This window comes from Heteronotia binoei, chromosome 19, assembly GCF_032191835.1.
Source record: "Heteronotia binoei isolate CCM8104 ecotype False Entrance Well chromosome 19, APGP_CSIRO_Hbin_v1, whole genome shotgun sequence".
NCBI lineage: Eukaryota > Metazoa > Chordata > Lepidosauria > Squamata > Gekkonidae > Heteronotia > Heteronotia binoei.
This window is the reverse complement of record NC_083241.1, coordinates 1,526,047-1,541,891: the sequence shown is the minus strand read 5'-3', so window position 1 is coordinate 1,541,891 and position 15,845 is coordinate 1,526,047. Positions and strand designations below refer to the sequence as shown.

At 51.7% G+C, this 15,845-nt stretch overlaps 1 protein-coding gene across 4 annotated transcripts in view; it reads right to left on the bottom strand.

Annotated features, from left to right (window-relative positions):
- Positions 1-15,845, bottom strand: part of TLE3 (TLE family member 3, transcriptional corepressor) — a 60,220-nt gene that overhangs the window by 23,783 nt on the left and 20,592 nt on the right. The window contains exons 6-7 of one of the 4 annotated variants that reach the window (XM_060259878.1): positions 14,377-14,481; positions 227-431 (exon numbers count right to left, since the gene is read on the bottom strand). In XM_060259878.1, the coding sequence (XP_060115861.1) occupies positions 227-431; positions 14,377-14,481 (310 nt within the window). The remainder of the gene's footprint in view (positions 1-226; positions 432-14,376; positions 14,482-15,845) is intronic. The other 3 variants (XM_060259879.1, XM_060259880.1, XM_060259881.1) reach the window with 3 other exon arrangements.

Here is a 15,845-nt window from a genome sequence, read left to right as displayed (position 1 = left end):
ACGTCACGCTCCCCCTCAGGAAGCTCGGCGAAGTCGGGAAGGCAGCAGGCATGAGGAGAGGGGGCGCTTCATGGCGCCCCTAAGCCAGGTGGCGCCCTAGGTGGTCACCTACTTGGCCTACTTCCACGCGCTGGCCTTGCTCTCTATTAACACCTCGCCTGTGCCAGTGCCTGCAGGGGGGCTTCCTCTCCAGAAAGGGGGCTCCTAGGGCCTGCTGCTGGCTCACCTCGAGGGTCCAGGTCGTGGTGGTTTTTCTCATCCTTGACCGTCAGGTGGGCCTGGCTGCCCAGCGCCCCCAGCGCCAGCAACCCCGAGCTGCTCCCCGTGATGGGCGGGATCCCCGGCGGCTGCAGACCAGACGGGTGGGGGGGCAGTTGCACCGGGGGGCCGTGGGCTGCGTGGGAGAGGTGCTGAGCCTGGAGCTGCTGCTGCTGCAAGAGAGCCAGGGGTCAGGGGTGGTGGAGAGACCCGGCGCATCACGCAGCACCCCACGGGGGGGGGGGGGGGGAGGCTGAATCCAAAAGGAGTCAGAGGGTGCAAAATTCAATTATAACTTTAACAGATTTACAAACGTGTAAGTTTATGTTAGTTAACCTGGCCATCACATAAGAACAGCAGAGAAGCCATGTTGGATCAGGCCAATGGCCCCTCCAGTCCAACACTCTGTGTCACATAAGAACATAAGAGAAGCCCTGTTGGATCACGCCAGTGGCCCCTCCAGTCCAACACTCTGTGTCACATAAGAACATAAGAGAAGCCCTGTTGGATCAGGCCAATGGCCCCTCCAGTCCAACACTCTGTGTCACATAAGAACATAAGAGAAGCCCTGTTGGATCACGCCAGTGGCCCCTCCAGTCCAACACTCTGTGTCACATAAGAACATAAGAGAAGCCCTGTTGGATCAGGCCAATGGCCCATCTAGTCCAACACTCTGTGTCACATAAGAACATAAGAGAAGCCCTGTTGAATCAGGCCAATGGCCCCTCCAGTCCAACACTCTGTGTCACATAAGAACATAAGAGAAGCCATGTTGGATCAGGCCAGTGGCCCATCCAGTCCAACACTCTGCATCACATAAGAACATAAGAGAAGCCCTGTTGGATCAGGCCAGTGGCCCATCCAGTCCAACGCTCTGTGTCACATAAGAACATAAGAGAAGCCCTGTTGGATCAGGCCAATGGCCCTTCCAGTCCAACACTCTGTGTCACATAAGAACATAAGAGAAGCTATGTTGGATCAGGCCAATGGCCCTTCCAGTCCAACACTCTGTGTCACATAAGAACATAAGAGAAGCCATGTTGGATCAGGCCAATGGCCCTTCCAGTCCAACACTCTGTGTCACATAAGAACATAAGAGAAGCCCTGTTGGATCAGGCCAATGGCCCCTCCAGTCCAACACTCTGTGTCACATAAGAACATAAGAGAAGCCCTGCTGGATCAGGCAAGTGGCCCCTCCAGTCCAACACTCTATGTCGCATAAGAACATAAGAGAAGCCCTGTTGGATCAGGCCAATGGCCCCTCCAGTCCAATACTCTGTGTCACACAGTGGCCAAAATCCCAGGTGCCTTCAGAAGGTCCATCAGTGGGGCCAGGACACTAGAAGCCTTCCCACTGTGCCCCCCCCCCTCCAAGCACCAAGAATACAGAGCATCACTGCCCCAGACATAAGAGAAGCCATGTTGGATCAGGCCTATGGCCTATCCAGACTAACACACTGTGTCACACAGTGGCCAAAAAACCACAAGTGCCATCAGGAGGTCCATCAGTGGGCCAGGACACTAGAAGCCCTTCCACTGTGCCCCCCCCCCCAAAGCACCAAGAATATAGAGCATCACTGCCCCAGACATAAGAACATAAGAGAAGCCCTGCTGGATCAGGCCAATGGCCCATCCAGTCCAACACTCAGTGTCACACAGTGACCAAACCACCCCCCCCCCCCCAGGTGCCATCTGGAGGTCCATCAGTGGGGCCAGGTCATGCAAGTCATTATGCAGAATTATTGACCCTTCCAAGTTGTAAGCAAACCCCATAGCTAGGGGCTGAAGTGCTTTCCAAAATTAAAAACTTCAAAGCATCAAGATTTCAAAGTTCATCCCAATTTTTCATTTGTGCAAGATTTCCCCTCTAACAGAACCGCCTCTTTCCCTATTAGGCAGTCTACCATCTTCTGCTGAAAGAAAACCCCCCAGGGGGCAACCAGAGCCCCAAAAAGGTTGGTGGGGAGACATTTTCAACGTGGGGCAAGAATTAAATAACAGAGAAGGCACTTAAAAGAGGAGCTGCAGTTTCTGTTCTCCAAACATGCGGCCTCTAAAACAATCCAACTGTTGTATTCAGCCTCTTCTGGATGCCGTTCAAGAAATTCATGCGGGGGGGAGGCAATCAGCCCTGGGGGCCCCTCAATTCTGCACGAAACAAGTCCTTGTTCTGTAGTCGGTGAAAAAAGGCACACTCCGTCCTGAGAGGACAAAAAGCCTGCATGCATCCGACGCAGTGCCATGGCTCTGTAGGGAGGGATGCCTCTAGTCTATATCCTGGACTTGCTTGCAGAAAAGGCAGACATTTCTATGCCCAGCCTGACCCATGGAAAGCAGACTCTGCCAATCCACTCCCTTTGCAAGTAATTCCTCCCTTCAGGCATCCCCCTGCAGCACAGGCTCTGCTCACCAGCCCTCCCAAGACAACTGTTGCGGGAAAATTTTGACCAGTCCCCTTATGGAAACGACCCATGAACGATTTAAGTCATTTTATACTGTTTGAAGCACCTGAGAGCTCACTTGATGCCTATAAGCTTGTAGATTTGGCTGCTAGAATCTAGGTCAGAGAGAATCTTAGAAGGAGAAAAAGAAGAATGTATAAGGGTTCTAACTGTAAGAGTATAACGTGCGAGTTTGCTATCTAACTATTCTGCTTTGTATATATAGTCCAAGTGTGGTGTGTTGAAAGAACACTGGAGAAAAATAAAACTTATCTGTTTATGAAAAAGTCCCTGTGTCCCTTGCACTAGAACCTGTGAGAAGCAGGATGTTTTGGGGAGTATGGTTTATGAATTATATAAAAAAGAAAATTCCCCAACAACAACATTCAGCCTAAGCCAAGAATTTGATTCCAGCCCATGGTAATGGGAGCAAAGAGTACTCTGGACATGTCCAGAGTGCCTGGTCTGCTTTCACAGGGTGGCATTCAGAGCACTTTTCAGTCTGACACTCTTGAGCCTCGTCCCTGGGTCCTGGTCGTGTACAGGCAGGCAGAAAGTAAAAGATTCTGCTCCATCAGTGGCCAATGGGCCAGAAACCCAACTCCATTACATCTTATAGTGGACTGCAGTAAGCTTCTCTAGGCCTGACCAGGATGTGTGAGAGAGAGAGAGTGTGTGTGTGGGGGGGGGGGGGGGAGAGGATGTTTCTTTCCTCCAGAACCCAGAAATAATTAACCCAGTCTTAAGGGCGTCTGCGGCCTCACCATGCTCCCATCTGCTACACACAGATCGGGTTTTGGTGATGATCTTTAAGGCATTAAGCCAGGGGTCCTCAAACTACGGCCCGTGGGCCAGATGCGGCCCGCTGAGGACGTTTATGCGGCCCGCCGGGTTATGGCAAAATCAGACCGGAAGTGACGTTCAACCTAAACTCGCGTTAGCAACGCACACTTCCGGCACTGGGCTGAGGCGGCGGAGACAGAGTGTGAGGTGATACCGAGGTGAAGTGAGTTCCCAGGCCGGGGTGTGTGGTGTTGGGAAGGGAGAGAGATGCAGAAGACGGAGAACTGACGGCCCGCGGCCTTGTACAGTAACGGCAGCCACCACAACAGACAGTTTTTGTTTTTACTATAGTCCGGCCCTCCAACAGTCTGAGGGACAGTGAACTGGCCCCCTATTTAAAAAGTTTGAGGACCCCTGCATTAAGCAGTCTGGGACCGACATATCTAGGAGACGGCCTCCTCCATTATGTCTCTGGAAGGGCGTTATGCTTTACAGGCTGAATTTTACTGGTGATCCTTGGCCCCAAAGAGGTCCAGCTGTGCTCGACGAGGGCTGGACCTATATCAGTCCTAGCCCCAACCTGGTGGAACTCTCTGCCGGAAGGCACTGGGGCCCTGCGAGATCTTTTGCAATTCCACAGGGCCTCCAAAGCAGAGATGTTCCACCAGGCTTTCACCTGGAGACAGTGATGGCGGCTGGGCTGACACTCCCCTCCCCCACCCACACTTAAGGGGTTAACTGCTCCCAGTGCCTAGAAAGCAGAACTGTAGCATGTTATAAAGAATGTCATTGGGTTGTTTCAATTAGCTGGTTCTATTCATTTTATGTGTATTTTGTTGTTGTACATTGCCTAGAGCCTGGTGTCAGCTGGGATGAGGTGATTCATAAAATAATAAGAACATAAGAGAAGCCATGTTGGATCAGGCCAATGGCCCATCCAGTCCAACAGTCCGTGTCACACAGTGGCCAAAAAAACCCCAGATGCCATCAGGAGGTCCATCAGTGGGGCCAGGACACTACAAACCCTCCCACTGTGCCCCCTCTCCAAGCACCAAGAATACAGAGCATCACGCCTCAGACATAAGAACATCAGAGAAGCCATGTTGGATCAGGCCAGTGGCCCATCCAGTCCAACACTCTGTGTCACATAAGAACATAAGAGAAGCCCCGCTGGATCAGGCCAATGGCCCATCCAGTCCAACACTCTGTCACAGAAGAACATAAGAGAAGTCATGTTGGATCAGGCCAGTGGCCCATCCAGTTCAACACTCTGTGTCACATGAGAACATAAGAGAAGCCCTGTTGGATCAGGCCAGTGGCCCATCCAGTCCAACACTGTGTCACATAAGAACATAAGAGAAGCCCTGTTGGATCAGGCCAATGGCCCATCCAGTCCAACACTCTGGGCGTTTTCGCACTTACCTTTTACTGGCTCGACCACCCTCCTCACGCCGGCGGATCTGCAGGGATTTCACACCAGAAGCGCCGGCGCAGCCAAAAGAGCCGGCAACTTCCGTCCCGGAGCCAGCTCAAACGTTTTCCTGCTTCTTGGCAGTTTCCGTTTGAGCTGGCTCCGCGACGGAAGTTGCCGGCTCTTTTGGCTGCGCCGCGCTTCTGGTGCGAAATCCCTGCAGATCCGCCGGCGTGAGGAGGGTGGTCGAGCCAGTAAAAGGTAAGTGCGAAAACGCCCTCTGTGTCACATAAGAACATAAGAGGAGCCCTGTTGGATCAGGCCAGTGGCCCATCCAGTCCAGCACTCTGTGTCACACAGTGGCAAAAAAACAACAACCCAGGTGCCATCAGGAGATCCACCAGTGGGGCCAGGACATTAGAAGCCCTCCCACTGTGCCCCCCCCCAAGCACAAGAATATAGAGCATCACTGCCCCAGACAGAGTTCCAACAACAGGCTGTGGCTAAGAGCCATGGATGGACCTCTGCTCCAGATGTTGATCCAATCCCTTCTTGAAGCTAATTCCAATAATAACAATAATAATGGGGCAGAGGAGGAACCAGGCTCTTGGACTAAGCTGGGGGGCACTGAGCGGGAAACTTCCCCACCCCTGCAGTGCACAAGGCACCATTTGAACCTGCTGCAGCATCTAGGGAGGGAGGGCAGTGCCCTTGGAGTAATGAACAAGCATTGATGCGTCTGGTGGGGCGCATTTGGTCACCAAGCACTGACTTCTTTTGTGTGCTGGTGGAAGCTCTCAGCTGAGGCGATGCCACACTCCACACGTGCATGCTGCTTTTCCAACAAGGAACAAAATACACATTGCTAGAGAGACGGCAGGCGGCCCTTTCCCCTGCCTCCCCGGCCCTCTCAGTGGCTGACACAAGATCACTTTGCAGGGATCAATTACTTCACTCTGCGGCCTCAGCCGGGCCAAGGAGGAAGCGAGGGGTTAAAGAGCACATTTGCTGCGGTTTCCATTTGCAATGCGCCGAGTGCGCACACCCTTCTTTGCAACCGGGGAAGGGCACAGTGGCATAGAACAACCACCAGGCTCATCTTTCAGTCTGGCCATGAACTGCCGGGGGGGGGGGGGCACAATTAGGCATGAGACTTCTCTCAGTACCAACCTCCCCCCCCCACCCCAAATTTGCAGCCCCACCTTTGTTACCAAGTGTCTGGCCCGATCAAGAAATATATCACACAATAATTATCTAGTGTGTTTGCGTGGAGTAAAGAGGCAGAGATCAGAGGCATCTCCCATGGCTGTTGAGTTGTTGCCCCACCCCCCACCCCCTGGCAGCATTCTAGCCAGCTTTTTTGGATGGCAGGCAGCAGGAAAGAGCAAGAAATCGCACACCGCCCCCCCCAACCAAAGGTAGCAGAGCACAGCACTGAAGAGCTCTCCAGGATGTTTGGATCCTACAGTGAACACACACACATCTTCAAGTCCTTGAAGGGCTGCCCTATAGAGGATGGTGTGGAATTGTTTCCTGCGGCCCCAGAAGGTAGGACCAGAACCAATGGGTTGAAATTAAATCAAGAGTTTCCAGCTCAACATCAGATGATGATGATATTGGATTTATATCCCACCCTATACTCTGAATCTCAGAGCGGTCACACTCTTCTTTACCTCCCGCCCCCACACCAGACACCCTGTGAGGTAAGTGGGGCTGAGAGAGCTCTCCCAGAAGCTGCCCTTTCGAGGACAGCTCTGTGAGAGCTATGGCTGACCCAAGGCCAGTCCAGCAGCTGCAAGTGGAGAAGTTGGGAATCAAACCCGGTTTTCCCAGATAAGAGTACACGCACCTAACCACTACACCAAATTGGGTCTCTTCCTGAGCGTTAGAGCGGTTCCTCAGTGGAACAGGCTTCCTCAGGAGGTGGTGGGCTCTCCTTCCTTGGAGGTTTTTAAACAGAGGCTGGCTGGCCATCTGACAGCAATGAGGATCCTGTGAATTTAGGGAGTATGAATTTCCTGCATTGTGCAGGGGGTTGGACTAGATGACCTTGGAGGTCCCTTCCAACTCTATGGTGCTATGATCCTGAGCATCTATGCATGCACTCGTCTGTGAGAAACAGCTAAGACTGGTAAACTGAGGACCAGCCCCTGGAAAAATCAGACTCCACTTCCTCTGTGTTGAACCCAGCATGAGAATCGCTCACTGGACGCACACAGCAAAATCAAGGGCACGCTGTCAACGCGTTGTGCGTGCGTTCGCCTCCACTTGTGGACTTGGCTTCTCCGTGAATGTGGGAGGGGGAGGGGGGGTCATCACAAAAGCAGGCCAGGAAGTCTGGCGGAGGAATATCTGGGTATGCAGAGCGAGTTTAATTGGATTATGTCCATCCTGCTTCCTGGCTTTTTGAACCGATCTAATGGCACATCACATAAAGTTCACTAGTTGAATTGTGCTGAGCTGAGTCTGTTAATCGTCTCCAGAGGTCCAAAAGGAATTCAAGGCTGTTTTCGAGGCAGCCTGAAGCATTAGCAGCCTGCCAGCATGGCCTCCATGGGGTGGGGGGGAGAAAGCAGCCCCACTGACCTGCCTCATAACTCCAAGCAGGGCCTGTCCTTGGGAGAGCTGTATAGGCTTCCCACACAGTCCGTCCCTTGGCTTTGCGACTCCAGTTCCCATGTACTACAGTGACTGCAGAGGGGACACACTGGCTTGCCGCTCTCACAATGCAAGGGGGGGTTGATCCTTTCCCACTGCTCTTGGGGACTGCAGAGGCACATGGATCTCTGTATTTAAATATGCCTTTGTGACTCCACTTCCCATGTGCCACAGTGACTGCAGAGGCACACGGATCTCTGTACTTAAATATGCCTTTGCGACTCCAGTTCCCATGTGCCACAGTGACTGCAGAGGGAACACACTGGCTTGCCGCAATCTCAATGCAAGGGAGGGCTGATCCTTTCCCACTGCTCTTGGGGACTGCAGAGGCACACGGATCTCTGTATTTAAATATGCCTTTGCGACTCCAGTTCCCATGTGCCACAGTGATTGCAGAGGCACACGGATCTCTGTACTTAAATATGCCTTTGCGACTCCAGTTCCCATGTGCCACAGTGACTGCAGAGGGGACACACTGGCTTGCCGCTCTCTCAATGCAAGAGGGGGCTGATCCTTTCCCACTGCTCTTGGGGACTGCAGAGGCACACGGATCTCTGTACTTAAATATGCCTTTGCGACTCCAGTTCCCATGTGCCACAGTGACTGCAGAGGGGACACACTGGCTTGCCGCTCTCTCAATGCAAGGGGGGGCTGATCCTTTCCCACTGCTCTTGGGGACTGCAGAGGCACACGGATCTCTGTACTTAAATATGCCTTTGTGACTCCAGTTCCCATGTGCCACAGTGACTGCAGAGGGGACACACTGGATTGCCGCTCTCACGTGGCAAGGGGTCTGATCCTTTCCCACTGCTCTTGAGGACTGCAGAGGGACACGAATCTCTGTATTTAAATATGCTGAGCAGACCAGAAATGAGAGCTTCACCACCACTTTACTATCTCCCCGTGCTCCCCAGAGAACTACGCTCAACAATGCGGGGGGATTTGCATTGGTTCTCTTTACTCTTTCACAGAGGCTCGCTCATTTCCTCTTTGCCACTTGGCTTTCCTGCCCACCACCCTGGCAACTGGCATAACCCCTTCAACTGCAGAGCCAAAAAGCAGAGAAGCGGTTTTACATTCCAAGCAGGGACGCAGGAGAAATGAGCTCTGCAGAACTTGCCAGCTGTCTTGTTGGTGGTCGGAGCACATGAACACATTGAAGCTGTCGCCTGCTGAACCAACCAGACCCTCAGTCCATCATGGTTGTCTACTCAAACTGGAAGCCCCTCTCTGGGGTCTCTAGCAAGAGTCTTTCCCATCACCCACAACCAATGTTCCCTCTAAGCTGAGTTAGGGTGAGCTAGCTCACAGATTTTTAGCCTCCAGCCTCCACATTTTTGTCTTAGCTCAGGCAAACTGACCCTAGAGCACACTCATTGATCCAGGAGCTCACAACTTCAAAGCCAGTAGCTCACAACATAGGATTTTTGCTCACAAGACCCTGCAGCTTAGAGGGAACATGGCCCACAACGCAATCTTTTTGAGCTGGAGATGGCAGGCAAATGAGGCTGGGACCTTCTGCAACTGGGAACTCACCGGACAACCCACAAAATGGAGTCAGAAAAATTGGGCCAAACCTCAGAAAAAGGACAACGGGAAGGGTCAACCCGCCTCCCAAGTGAGGACTACTCGTTTTGCCCAGAGGAGGTGTGGACTCGGGAGCCCTGAAGAAAGAACAGCTCTGTTGTGGAGGGAGGGGAGAGAATCGGCCAAACTGAAGGGCAAAGGGCATTTCGTAAGAACTGCAGAATCTCAGCAGCTAAGATGCGGATGGCAGAAATCTCACACCCAAGAAGGGTTCCCTCTAAGTGGTGTTAGCGTGAGACAGCTCAGATTTTTAGCCTCCGACTCACACATTTTTGTCTTAGCTCAAGAAAAACAATGGCCCCAGAGCACACCAATTGATGCAGGAGCTCACAACTTTAAGGCCAGTAGCTCACGAAGTTGGTTTTCCTCACAGGACCCTGTAGCTTAGAGGCAACACTGCCAGCAACCTTTGCGGTCACTTCTTCAGAGGCTCCGCTACTTACTATGGAGAAAACCGAGGAACAAAGTTCAACAAAACCTTTGAGACCAACCGAGTTTTATTCCGGGTATAAGTTTCTGCTGCATGCACTAAACGCCTGCCCACCAAAGCTTATCAACCCCGGAATAAATCTTTGTCGGTCTTGTAAAGACACCACGGAACTCAAAACACGGACCAACACGGCAACCCCTCTGAATTGATCTTCCCAGTAGAAACCATGTTCTAACAGATCCCATTGAAGAAGCGGTGGCACGAACGGCTGGGCTCTACACATTTTTGGCAGGGATCACATCTTTATTATTTAAGTATTTGCTATCATCGCTCTCTTCATCGCACCAACGGCCCCCCCCCCCCCTCTTCCTTTTCTCAGCTGGGTCCTGAAGTCAAACAGAGGTACCTGTGACCCAACGCAGGAATCCTATGTGCTCCCAGAGAGCTCTCGCCAACCCCCGGGCGACCGACGTTTCTTGGTTGCTTCCCTTCTCCGATCAAACAAACAACACCCCCCAGGTTGTAATTCCTTTTAATCCACAAGGGACAGCAGCAAGGCTCAGGTGCCAGGAGTCCAAAGGGAACCAAAGGAGTTGTTTCCACACTGCTTTGCCCTGGGGGGCCATCAGTCTCTTGCAGGCTTCATGCCCAGAGAGGGTGGCACTCTGTCTCATCCAGGGAGAAACAGCCAAGGAAGGGGGGTTTAGGCCTTTACTGATTTCAGTCAAGTCCAGGCACTGCCCCAAGCTGCTGGAACGGACCAAGAAGCGGCCCAGCGGCTTTCCAGTCAAGCAATGCCCAGATGAGGCACTCTGCGAAGCACTTGACACCATCATAAGGCAGACAGTCAGATGCCATTTAAAAGCATCCAGGCCAAGGGGTGGCCAAACTTGTTTAATGTAAGAGTCACACAGAATAAACATCTGATGTTTGAGAGTCACAAGACATGAATGTCAGAGTGAGAGCTGCTAGGGAGGGGAGGGGAGGGGAGGGGAGGGGAGGGGAGGGGAGGGGAGGGGAGGGAGGGAGGGAGGGAGGGAGGGAGGGAGGGAGGGAGGAAGGAAGGAAGGAAGGAAGGAAGGAAGGAAGGAAGGAAGGAAGGAAGGAAGGAAGGAAGGAAGGAAGGAAGGAAGGAAGGAAGGAAGGAAGGAAGGAAGGAAGGAAGGAAGGAAGGAAGATCAGAGGAAGGGAGAGGTGGAAAGAAAGCAACTTTAAACATATTCTTCGCACCATTAGTTGGCTTGGCAAAGTGATTTAAAGAGATGAGCGGCTTCTCCAAGCCAGCTGACAGGGCAGTGGGGACTTTGAGTGCCACACAAGATGTGTGAAAGAGCCACATGTGGCTCCATCCCTGCTCTAGACCGTGCAATGCCTCCGCTCACAATAAGCCACACCAATCCGGTCTTGGACCACACAGCAAGCACTGAGGAGAAGAAGGGGCAGCTCCCCCACCCCGGGGGCTCCCGGTTCCCCACCCTCCTGCAGCAGAAGGCAAATGAGGCATTCACACACACCCCTCAGCCATGCACAGGAGCAGAAGAATGCCTCCCCTCCCTTCCAGACAAACAGGGGCTTTTTAAAGGAGCCATGAACAGCATGTGTTTCATCAGCTCCACTGGACTTGTGGGCACTGCTTCTAAAGAAAAGGCCACGCGCTCCTTGAGGCGGCGTTGGGGGGAGCACTCCAAGAAGGAAATCTGCATGAACAAACTGGGCAGGCACGAAGGGGCTAGGGACGGGTGCTCCTCCTCTGGGGTGCCCACGCCCTCCGTGAGGGAACGATACAGCAACAGGCACCCAATGGCCGCCTCTCTGCTCCGGCCCACACAATCGCCTTAATCGCAAAGGCCAGGGAACGGGGCACCCCCCCTCCCCTGCCCCCAGCGCACTCCAGCATCCTTCAAAGTGCTTCCACATGTCCCCCCCTCCCCCACATTCCTTCGCCTGCAGGAACAGCAAAGACACACCAGCACGTTTTCCCCACCGACACTTTGATCTGCAGGCTGAAGTTCTCCAGCGTTCGAAAGACCAAAACCGAGTGTCGCGGAGGCAAACCCAAACCACATGTGAGGCGCCGATAACAATTCATGGGGGAGAAGTCCGCAGGAGTCTGGTGTTTGGTGCAAAGCAAAGACGTGGGGGGAGGGTGGCTGAAAGAAACCAGAGGCGAGCTGCCTTGGGCATGAAGCATCAACACGATTCAGAAGTCGTACCTTTGAAAGAGCACGGCCCGCTAAGAAATACCCACTGCAGCCAGGAAAGGCGCGGTGGCTTTATATTCATTCCTCCCCCAAAAATGTTCTAGTAAACAAAAAAAGGTAAAGGAAAGGTCCCCTGTGCAAGCACCAGTCGTTTCCGACTCTGGGGTGACGTTGCTTTCACAGCGTTTTCACGGCAGACTTTTTACAAGGTGGTTTGCCATTGCCTTCCCCAGACATCTACACTTTCCCCCCAGCAAGCTGGGGACTCCTTTTACTGACCTTGGAAGGATGGAAGGCTGAGTCTAGAGAAAGGAAAGGAAAGGTCTCCTGTGCAAGCACCAGTCGTTTCCAACTGGGGTGATGTTGCTTTCGCAACGTTTTCACGGCAGACTTTTTACGAGGTGGTTTGCCATTGCCTTCTCCAGTTATCTCCACTTTCCCCCCAGCAAGCAGGGGACTCATTTTGCTGACCTCAGAAGGATGCAAGGATATAAAAGCTTTATATCTCTGCTAAAGGTAAAGGAAAGGCCCCCTGTGCAAGCACCAGTCGTTTTCGACTCTGGGGTGAAGTCGCATCACAACGTTTTCGTGACAGTTTTTTACGGGGTGTTTTGCCATTGCCTTCCCCAGTCATCTACACTTTCCCCCCTAACCCTCCAAACCACCCCCCTACACAAACAAATTTGAGGTAGCATTTATCAAACAGACAGGTGTTTGGTTAGAAGTATCCCTGCCAGCATCTCAAACAATGTGGAAGCGTCAAGGGTGTCTAGTGGCCTGCTAGAGGCTGCGAGACCTGCAAGAAAGAGTCAGGGCCGGGCAACACACCAAATCTCCCCAAAGGCTACAGCACATTTCACTACAACAGTATAATCGAGACAGACCTGCCCTCACCTGGGCCTGAAGAAGGGCTGGCAATTTTTAAGACCAATTTTTAAGGAGAGAGAGGAGAGCCAGAACCCCCCAAACCACTCCAGGCTACAGAGAATTTTTAAAAGAAACTCCCCATCATGTTGCCTTCCGAATCTGCTGGGGGCGGGGGGATGCATAAAGCTTCCCTCAAGCAAATTTTGTTTTAAAGATTCACCCTGCACTAAGAAACTTTTCTCCCTCTCTCAGAAAACTAGAACATCGGGGAACTCAATGAAGCTGACGGAAAGTAGATTCAAGAGAAACAGGAGGAAATGCTTCTTTACACAGCAAGCGATTAAAACATGCAACTCGCTGCCAAAGGATGCGATTCGCAGCCCTCATGCAGCTTTAGAAGGGTTAGACAGATTTGTGTTAGAACAGGGGTGTCAAACGTCTGGCCTGGGGGCCGAATCAGGCCCCTGAGCAACTGGCTGCCGTCTGCTTCCTTCTGCATCACAGCTTGCTTTGCAAGGCTTCCTCAATCGCACAGGAGCTACACAGCAAAGCCTCTATTTTCTCCGTTGGTTGAGGCTCCTCCCCCTCCTGGTCCCCTGGGGAAGGAAGGAAAGAGCCAGAGCTTCCTTTGCCCAGTTCCGTGGATCCCATGGGAGAAATACAAAGAAAGCACCTTTAAGACCAACAAATGCGAATGTTTTAAGCAAGTTTGAAGTTTTTTTTTAAAAAAAATCTTCAGTCATGGTTGTCTGTGTCCTTTAAAAGCTTTATATCTTCACTAAAGGTAAAAAAGGTAAAAGTAGTCCCCTGTGCAAGCACCAGTCATTTTCGACTCAGGGGTGATGTCGCATCATGACGTTTTCACGGCAAACTTCTTTATGGGGTAGCTTGCCATTGCCTTCCCCTATCCTGTACGCTTTCCCCCCAGCAAGCTGGGTCCTCATTTTACCAACGTCGGAAGGATGGAAGGCTGAGTCAACCTTGAGCCGGCTACCTGAACCCAGCTTCCATTGGGATCAAACTCAGGTCGTGAGCAGAGGGCTCAGACTGCAGTACTGCAGCTTTACCACTCTGCACCAAGGGGCTCCTATCTCTGCTACCTAATCTTAAATAGGTACACACGTGGCCCGGCCTGACAAGGCCCCGCAAAACAAGGTCTCCTTTATGTCAGATCCGGCCCTCATAATAAATGAGTTTGACACCCCTGTGTTAGACAGCAGGCAGACTCTCTGACTAGAAGACCAAAGGGAGCCTCCTCGGTCAGAGGCAGTCAGCTCCTGAATACCTGTGCCAGGAGGTGACATCAGGAGAAGGCCTCGGCCTCCATGCCCTGGGAACTGAACCCAATCTCTCCTTTGGAAACAGGTTCTCTCTGGCCCGCAGACTGTCAACAAAAAGAAGGCGGTGGCAGAGGAATCCTGATTTGCATAGCTGAGATAAGATCAGAAAACTCTTGGAAAATGTGGGACCCCAAATAAACCAGAAGCATGCGTGGAAAAGGCCTTTCCTCACATCTGCTGAGAGAAATCGAAACCAGACATTTTGAGCAACAGCCCCCTAGAGACCTCACGAGAATCTGGCTGGAGGGAAAAATTTCCTCTTTTAGCTGGCGGTTGGGTTTTTTTTTTTTTTTTACAGTTTTTTGTTTTTGCAAGCCCCGCCCTTCCCCGAAACTCCCATTGCAGGTCAGGCCTGTCTCTGTTTGCAGGAATAATGATAGGAATAAAGGGATATACACACGGTGAGAGGCAGATTGGGAACTCCACGTACCCCGATGATGGCGTTCAGCTCGGTCATGGTGACCTGTTTGGCACGTTCAACAGCTTGGGCCACTTGCTGTTGGTGCTGCGGAAAGACAAAACAAAAAAGGGAGGGGAACTGGGTTAAACCCTCCTCATTCGAAGGATGCATCAACATCAGAAGACAGGTTCGTCAGTTCCAATGTCAGAGTTTGAGCCCCCAGTGGGATTCTAGGGGGATTCTAGCCCCCCCCCTTCCCCGAAGAAAACTTCACAGCGATTTCTCAGCATGCACCCCTAACCGCAATTCCCAAAGCCCCAGGAAGGAAGCCAAGATAATTAAGCCCATTTGCGGCATCAACAATATCCTTGGAGATGCATCAAAGAAAAAGGGAATCAATGTGTGCTCAAGAGGTCACCCACTAAATCTTCAGGACTGGCTGGCCCTTGCAAGATCTCTTCTGTGCATAGAAAAATGCAGCTTTCATTAGGGAAGCCTGGGTGGCCACAAATTGTGGCTCGGTGTCGCCATCAATTTTTATTTCTGCTACTTAGATGCAACGGCCGATTCTCACCACAATATTACCCATGACCAGTGTTCCCTCTAAGCTGAGTTAGCATGAGCTAGCTCACAGATTTTTAGCCTCCGGCTCACACACGTTTGTCTTAACTCAGGAAGGAGGACCCCAGAGGCACAACAATTTATGCAGGAGCTCACAACTTTAATGCCAGCAGCTCACAAAGTAGAATTCTTGCTCATAAGACTCTGCAGCTTAGCGGGAAACATTGCCCATGACTGTGGGACGATTTCTAGACTAGCTGGACCTCATTCTTTGTTAACAGAAAACATTTGAAGAAGAAGAAGATATTGGATTTCTATTCCGCCCTCCACTCCGAAGAGTCTCAGAGCGGCTCACAATCTCCTTTCCCTTCCTCCCCCACAACAGACACCCTGTGAGGTGGGTCGGGCTGAGAGGACTCTCACAGCAGCTGCCCTTTCAAGGACAACCTCTGCCAGAGCTATGGCTGACCCAAGGCCATTCCAGCAGCTGCAAGTGGAGGAGTGGGGAATCAAACCCGGTTCTCCCAGATAAGAGTCCGCACACTTAACCGCTACACCAAACTGGCTCTCCAAACTGAGCTTAGTCACTGGACTTGCTATTTTCAGTCTTATCTGAATTTACACACACACACGATTTTTACTTTTAAGTTGTGACAAATTTACGTATTTTTACACCATTCTTTTCAAGTAAGCTCATGTACTGCATGACACGTATTTTCCGGCGAAGGGGATTTCTCTTCCCAAATTGCAAAGAAATTCGAGCTTGTTCACAACTGTGAAGTTGCAAACGTCGTTTAAACATCCTGTTTTCAACATTATTATAAGTTCTATGGTTTGGGCCAGGATGATGTCGGTTTCAAAGTCCTGCCCAAAAGTACTACAACAGTGAAGAAGTCGAAAACGTCTTC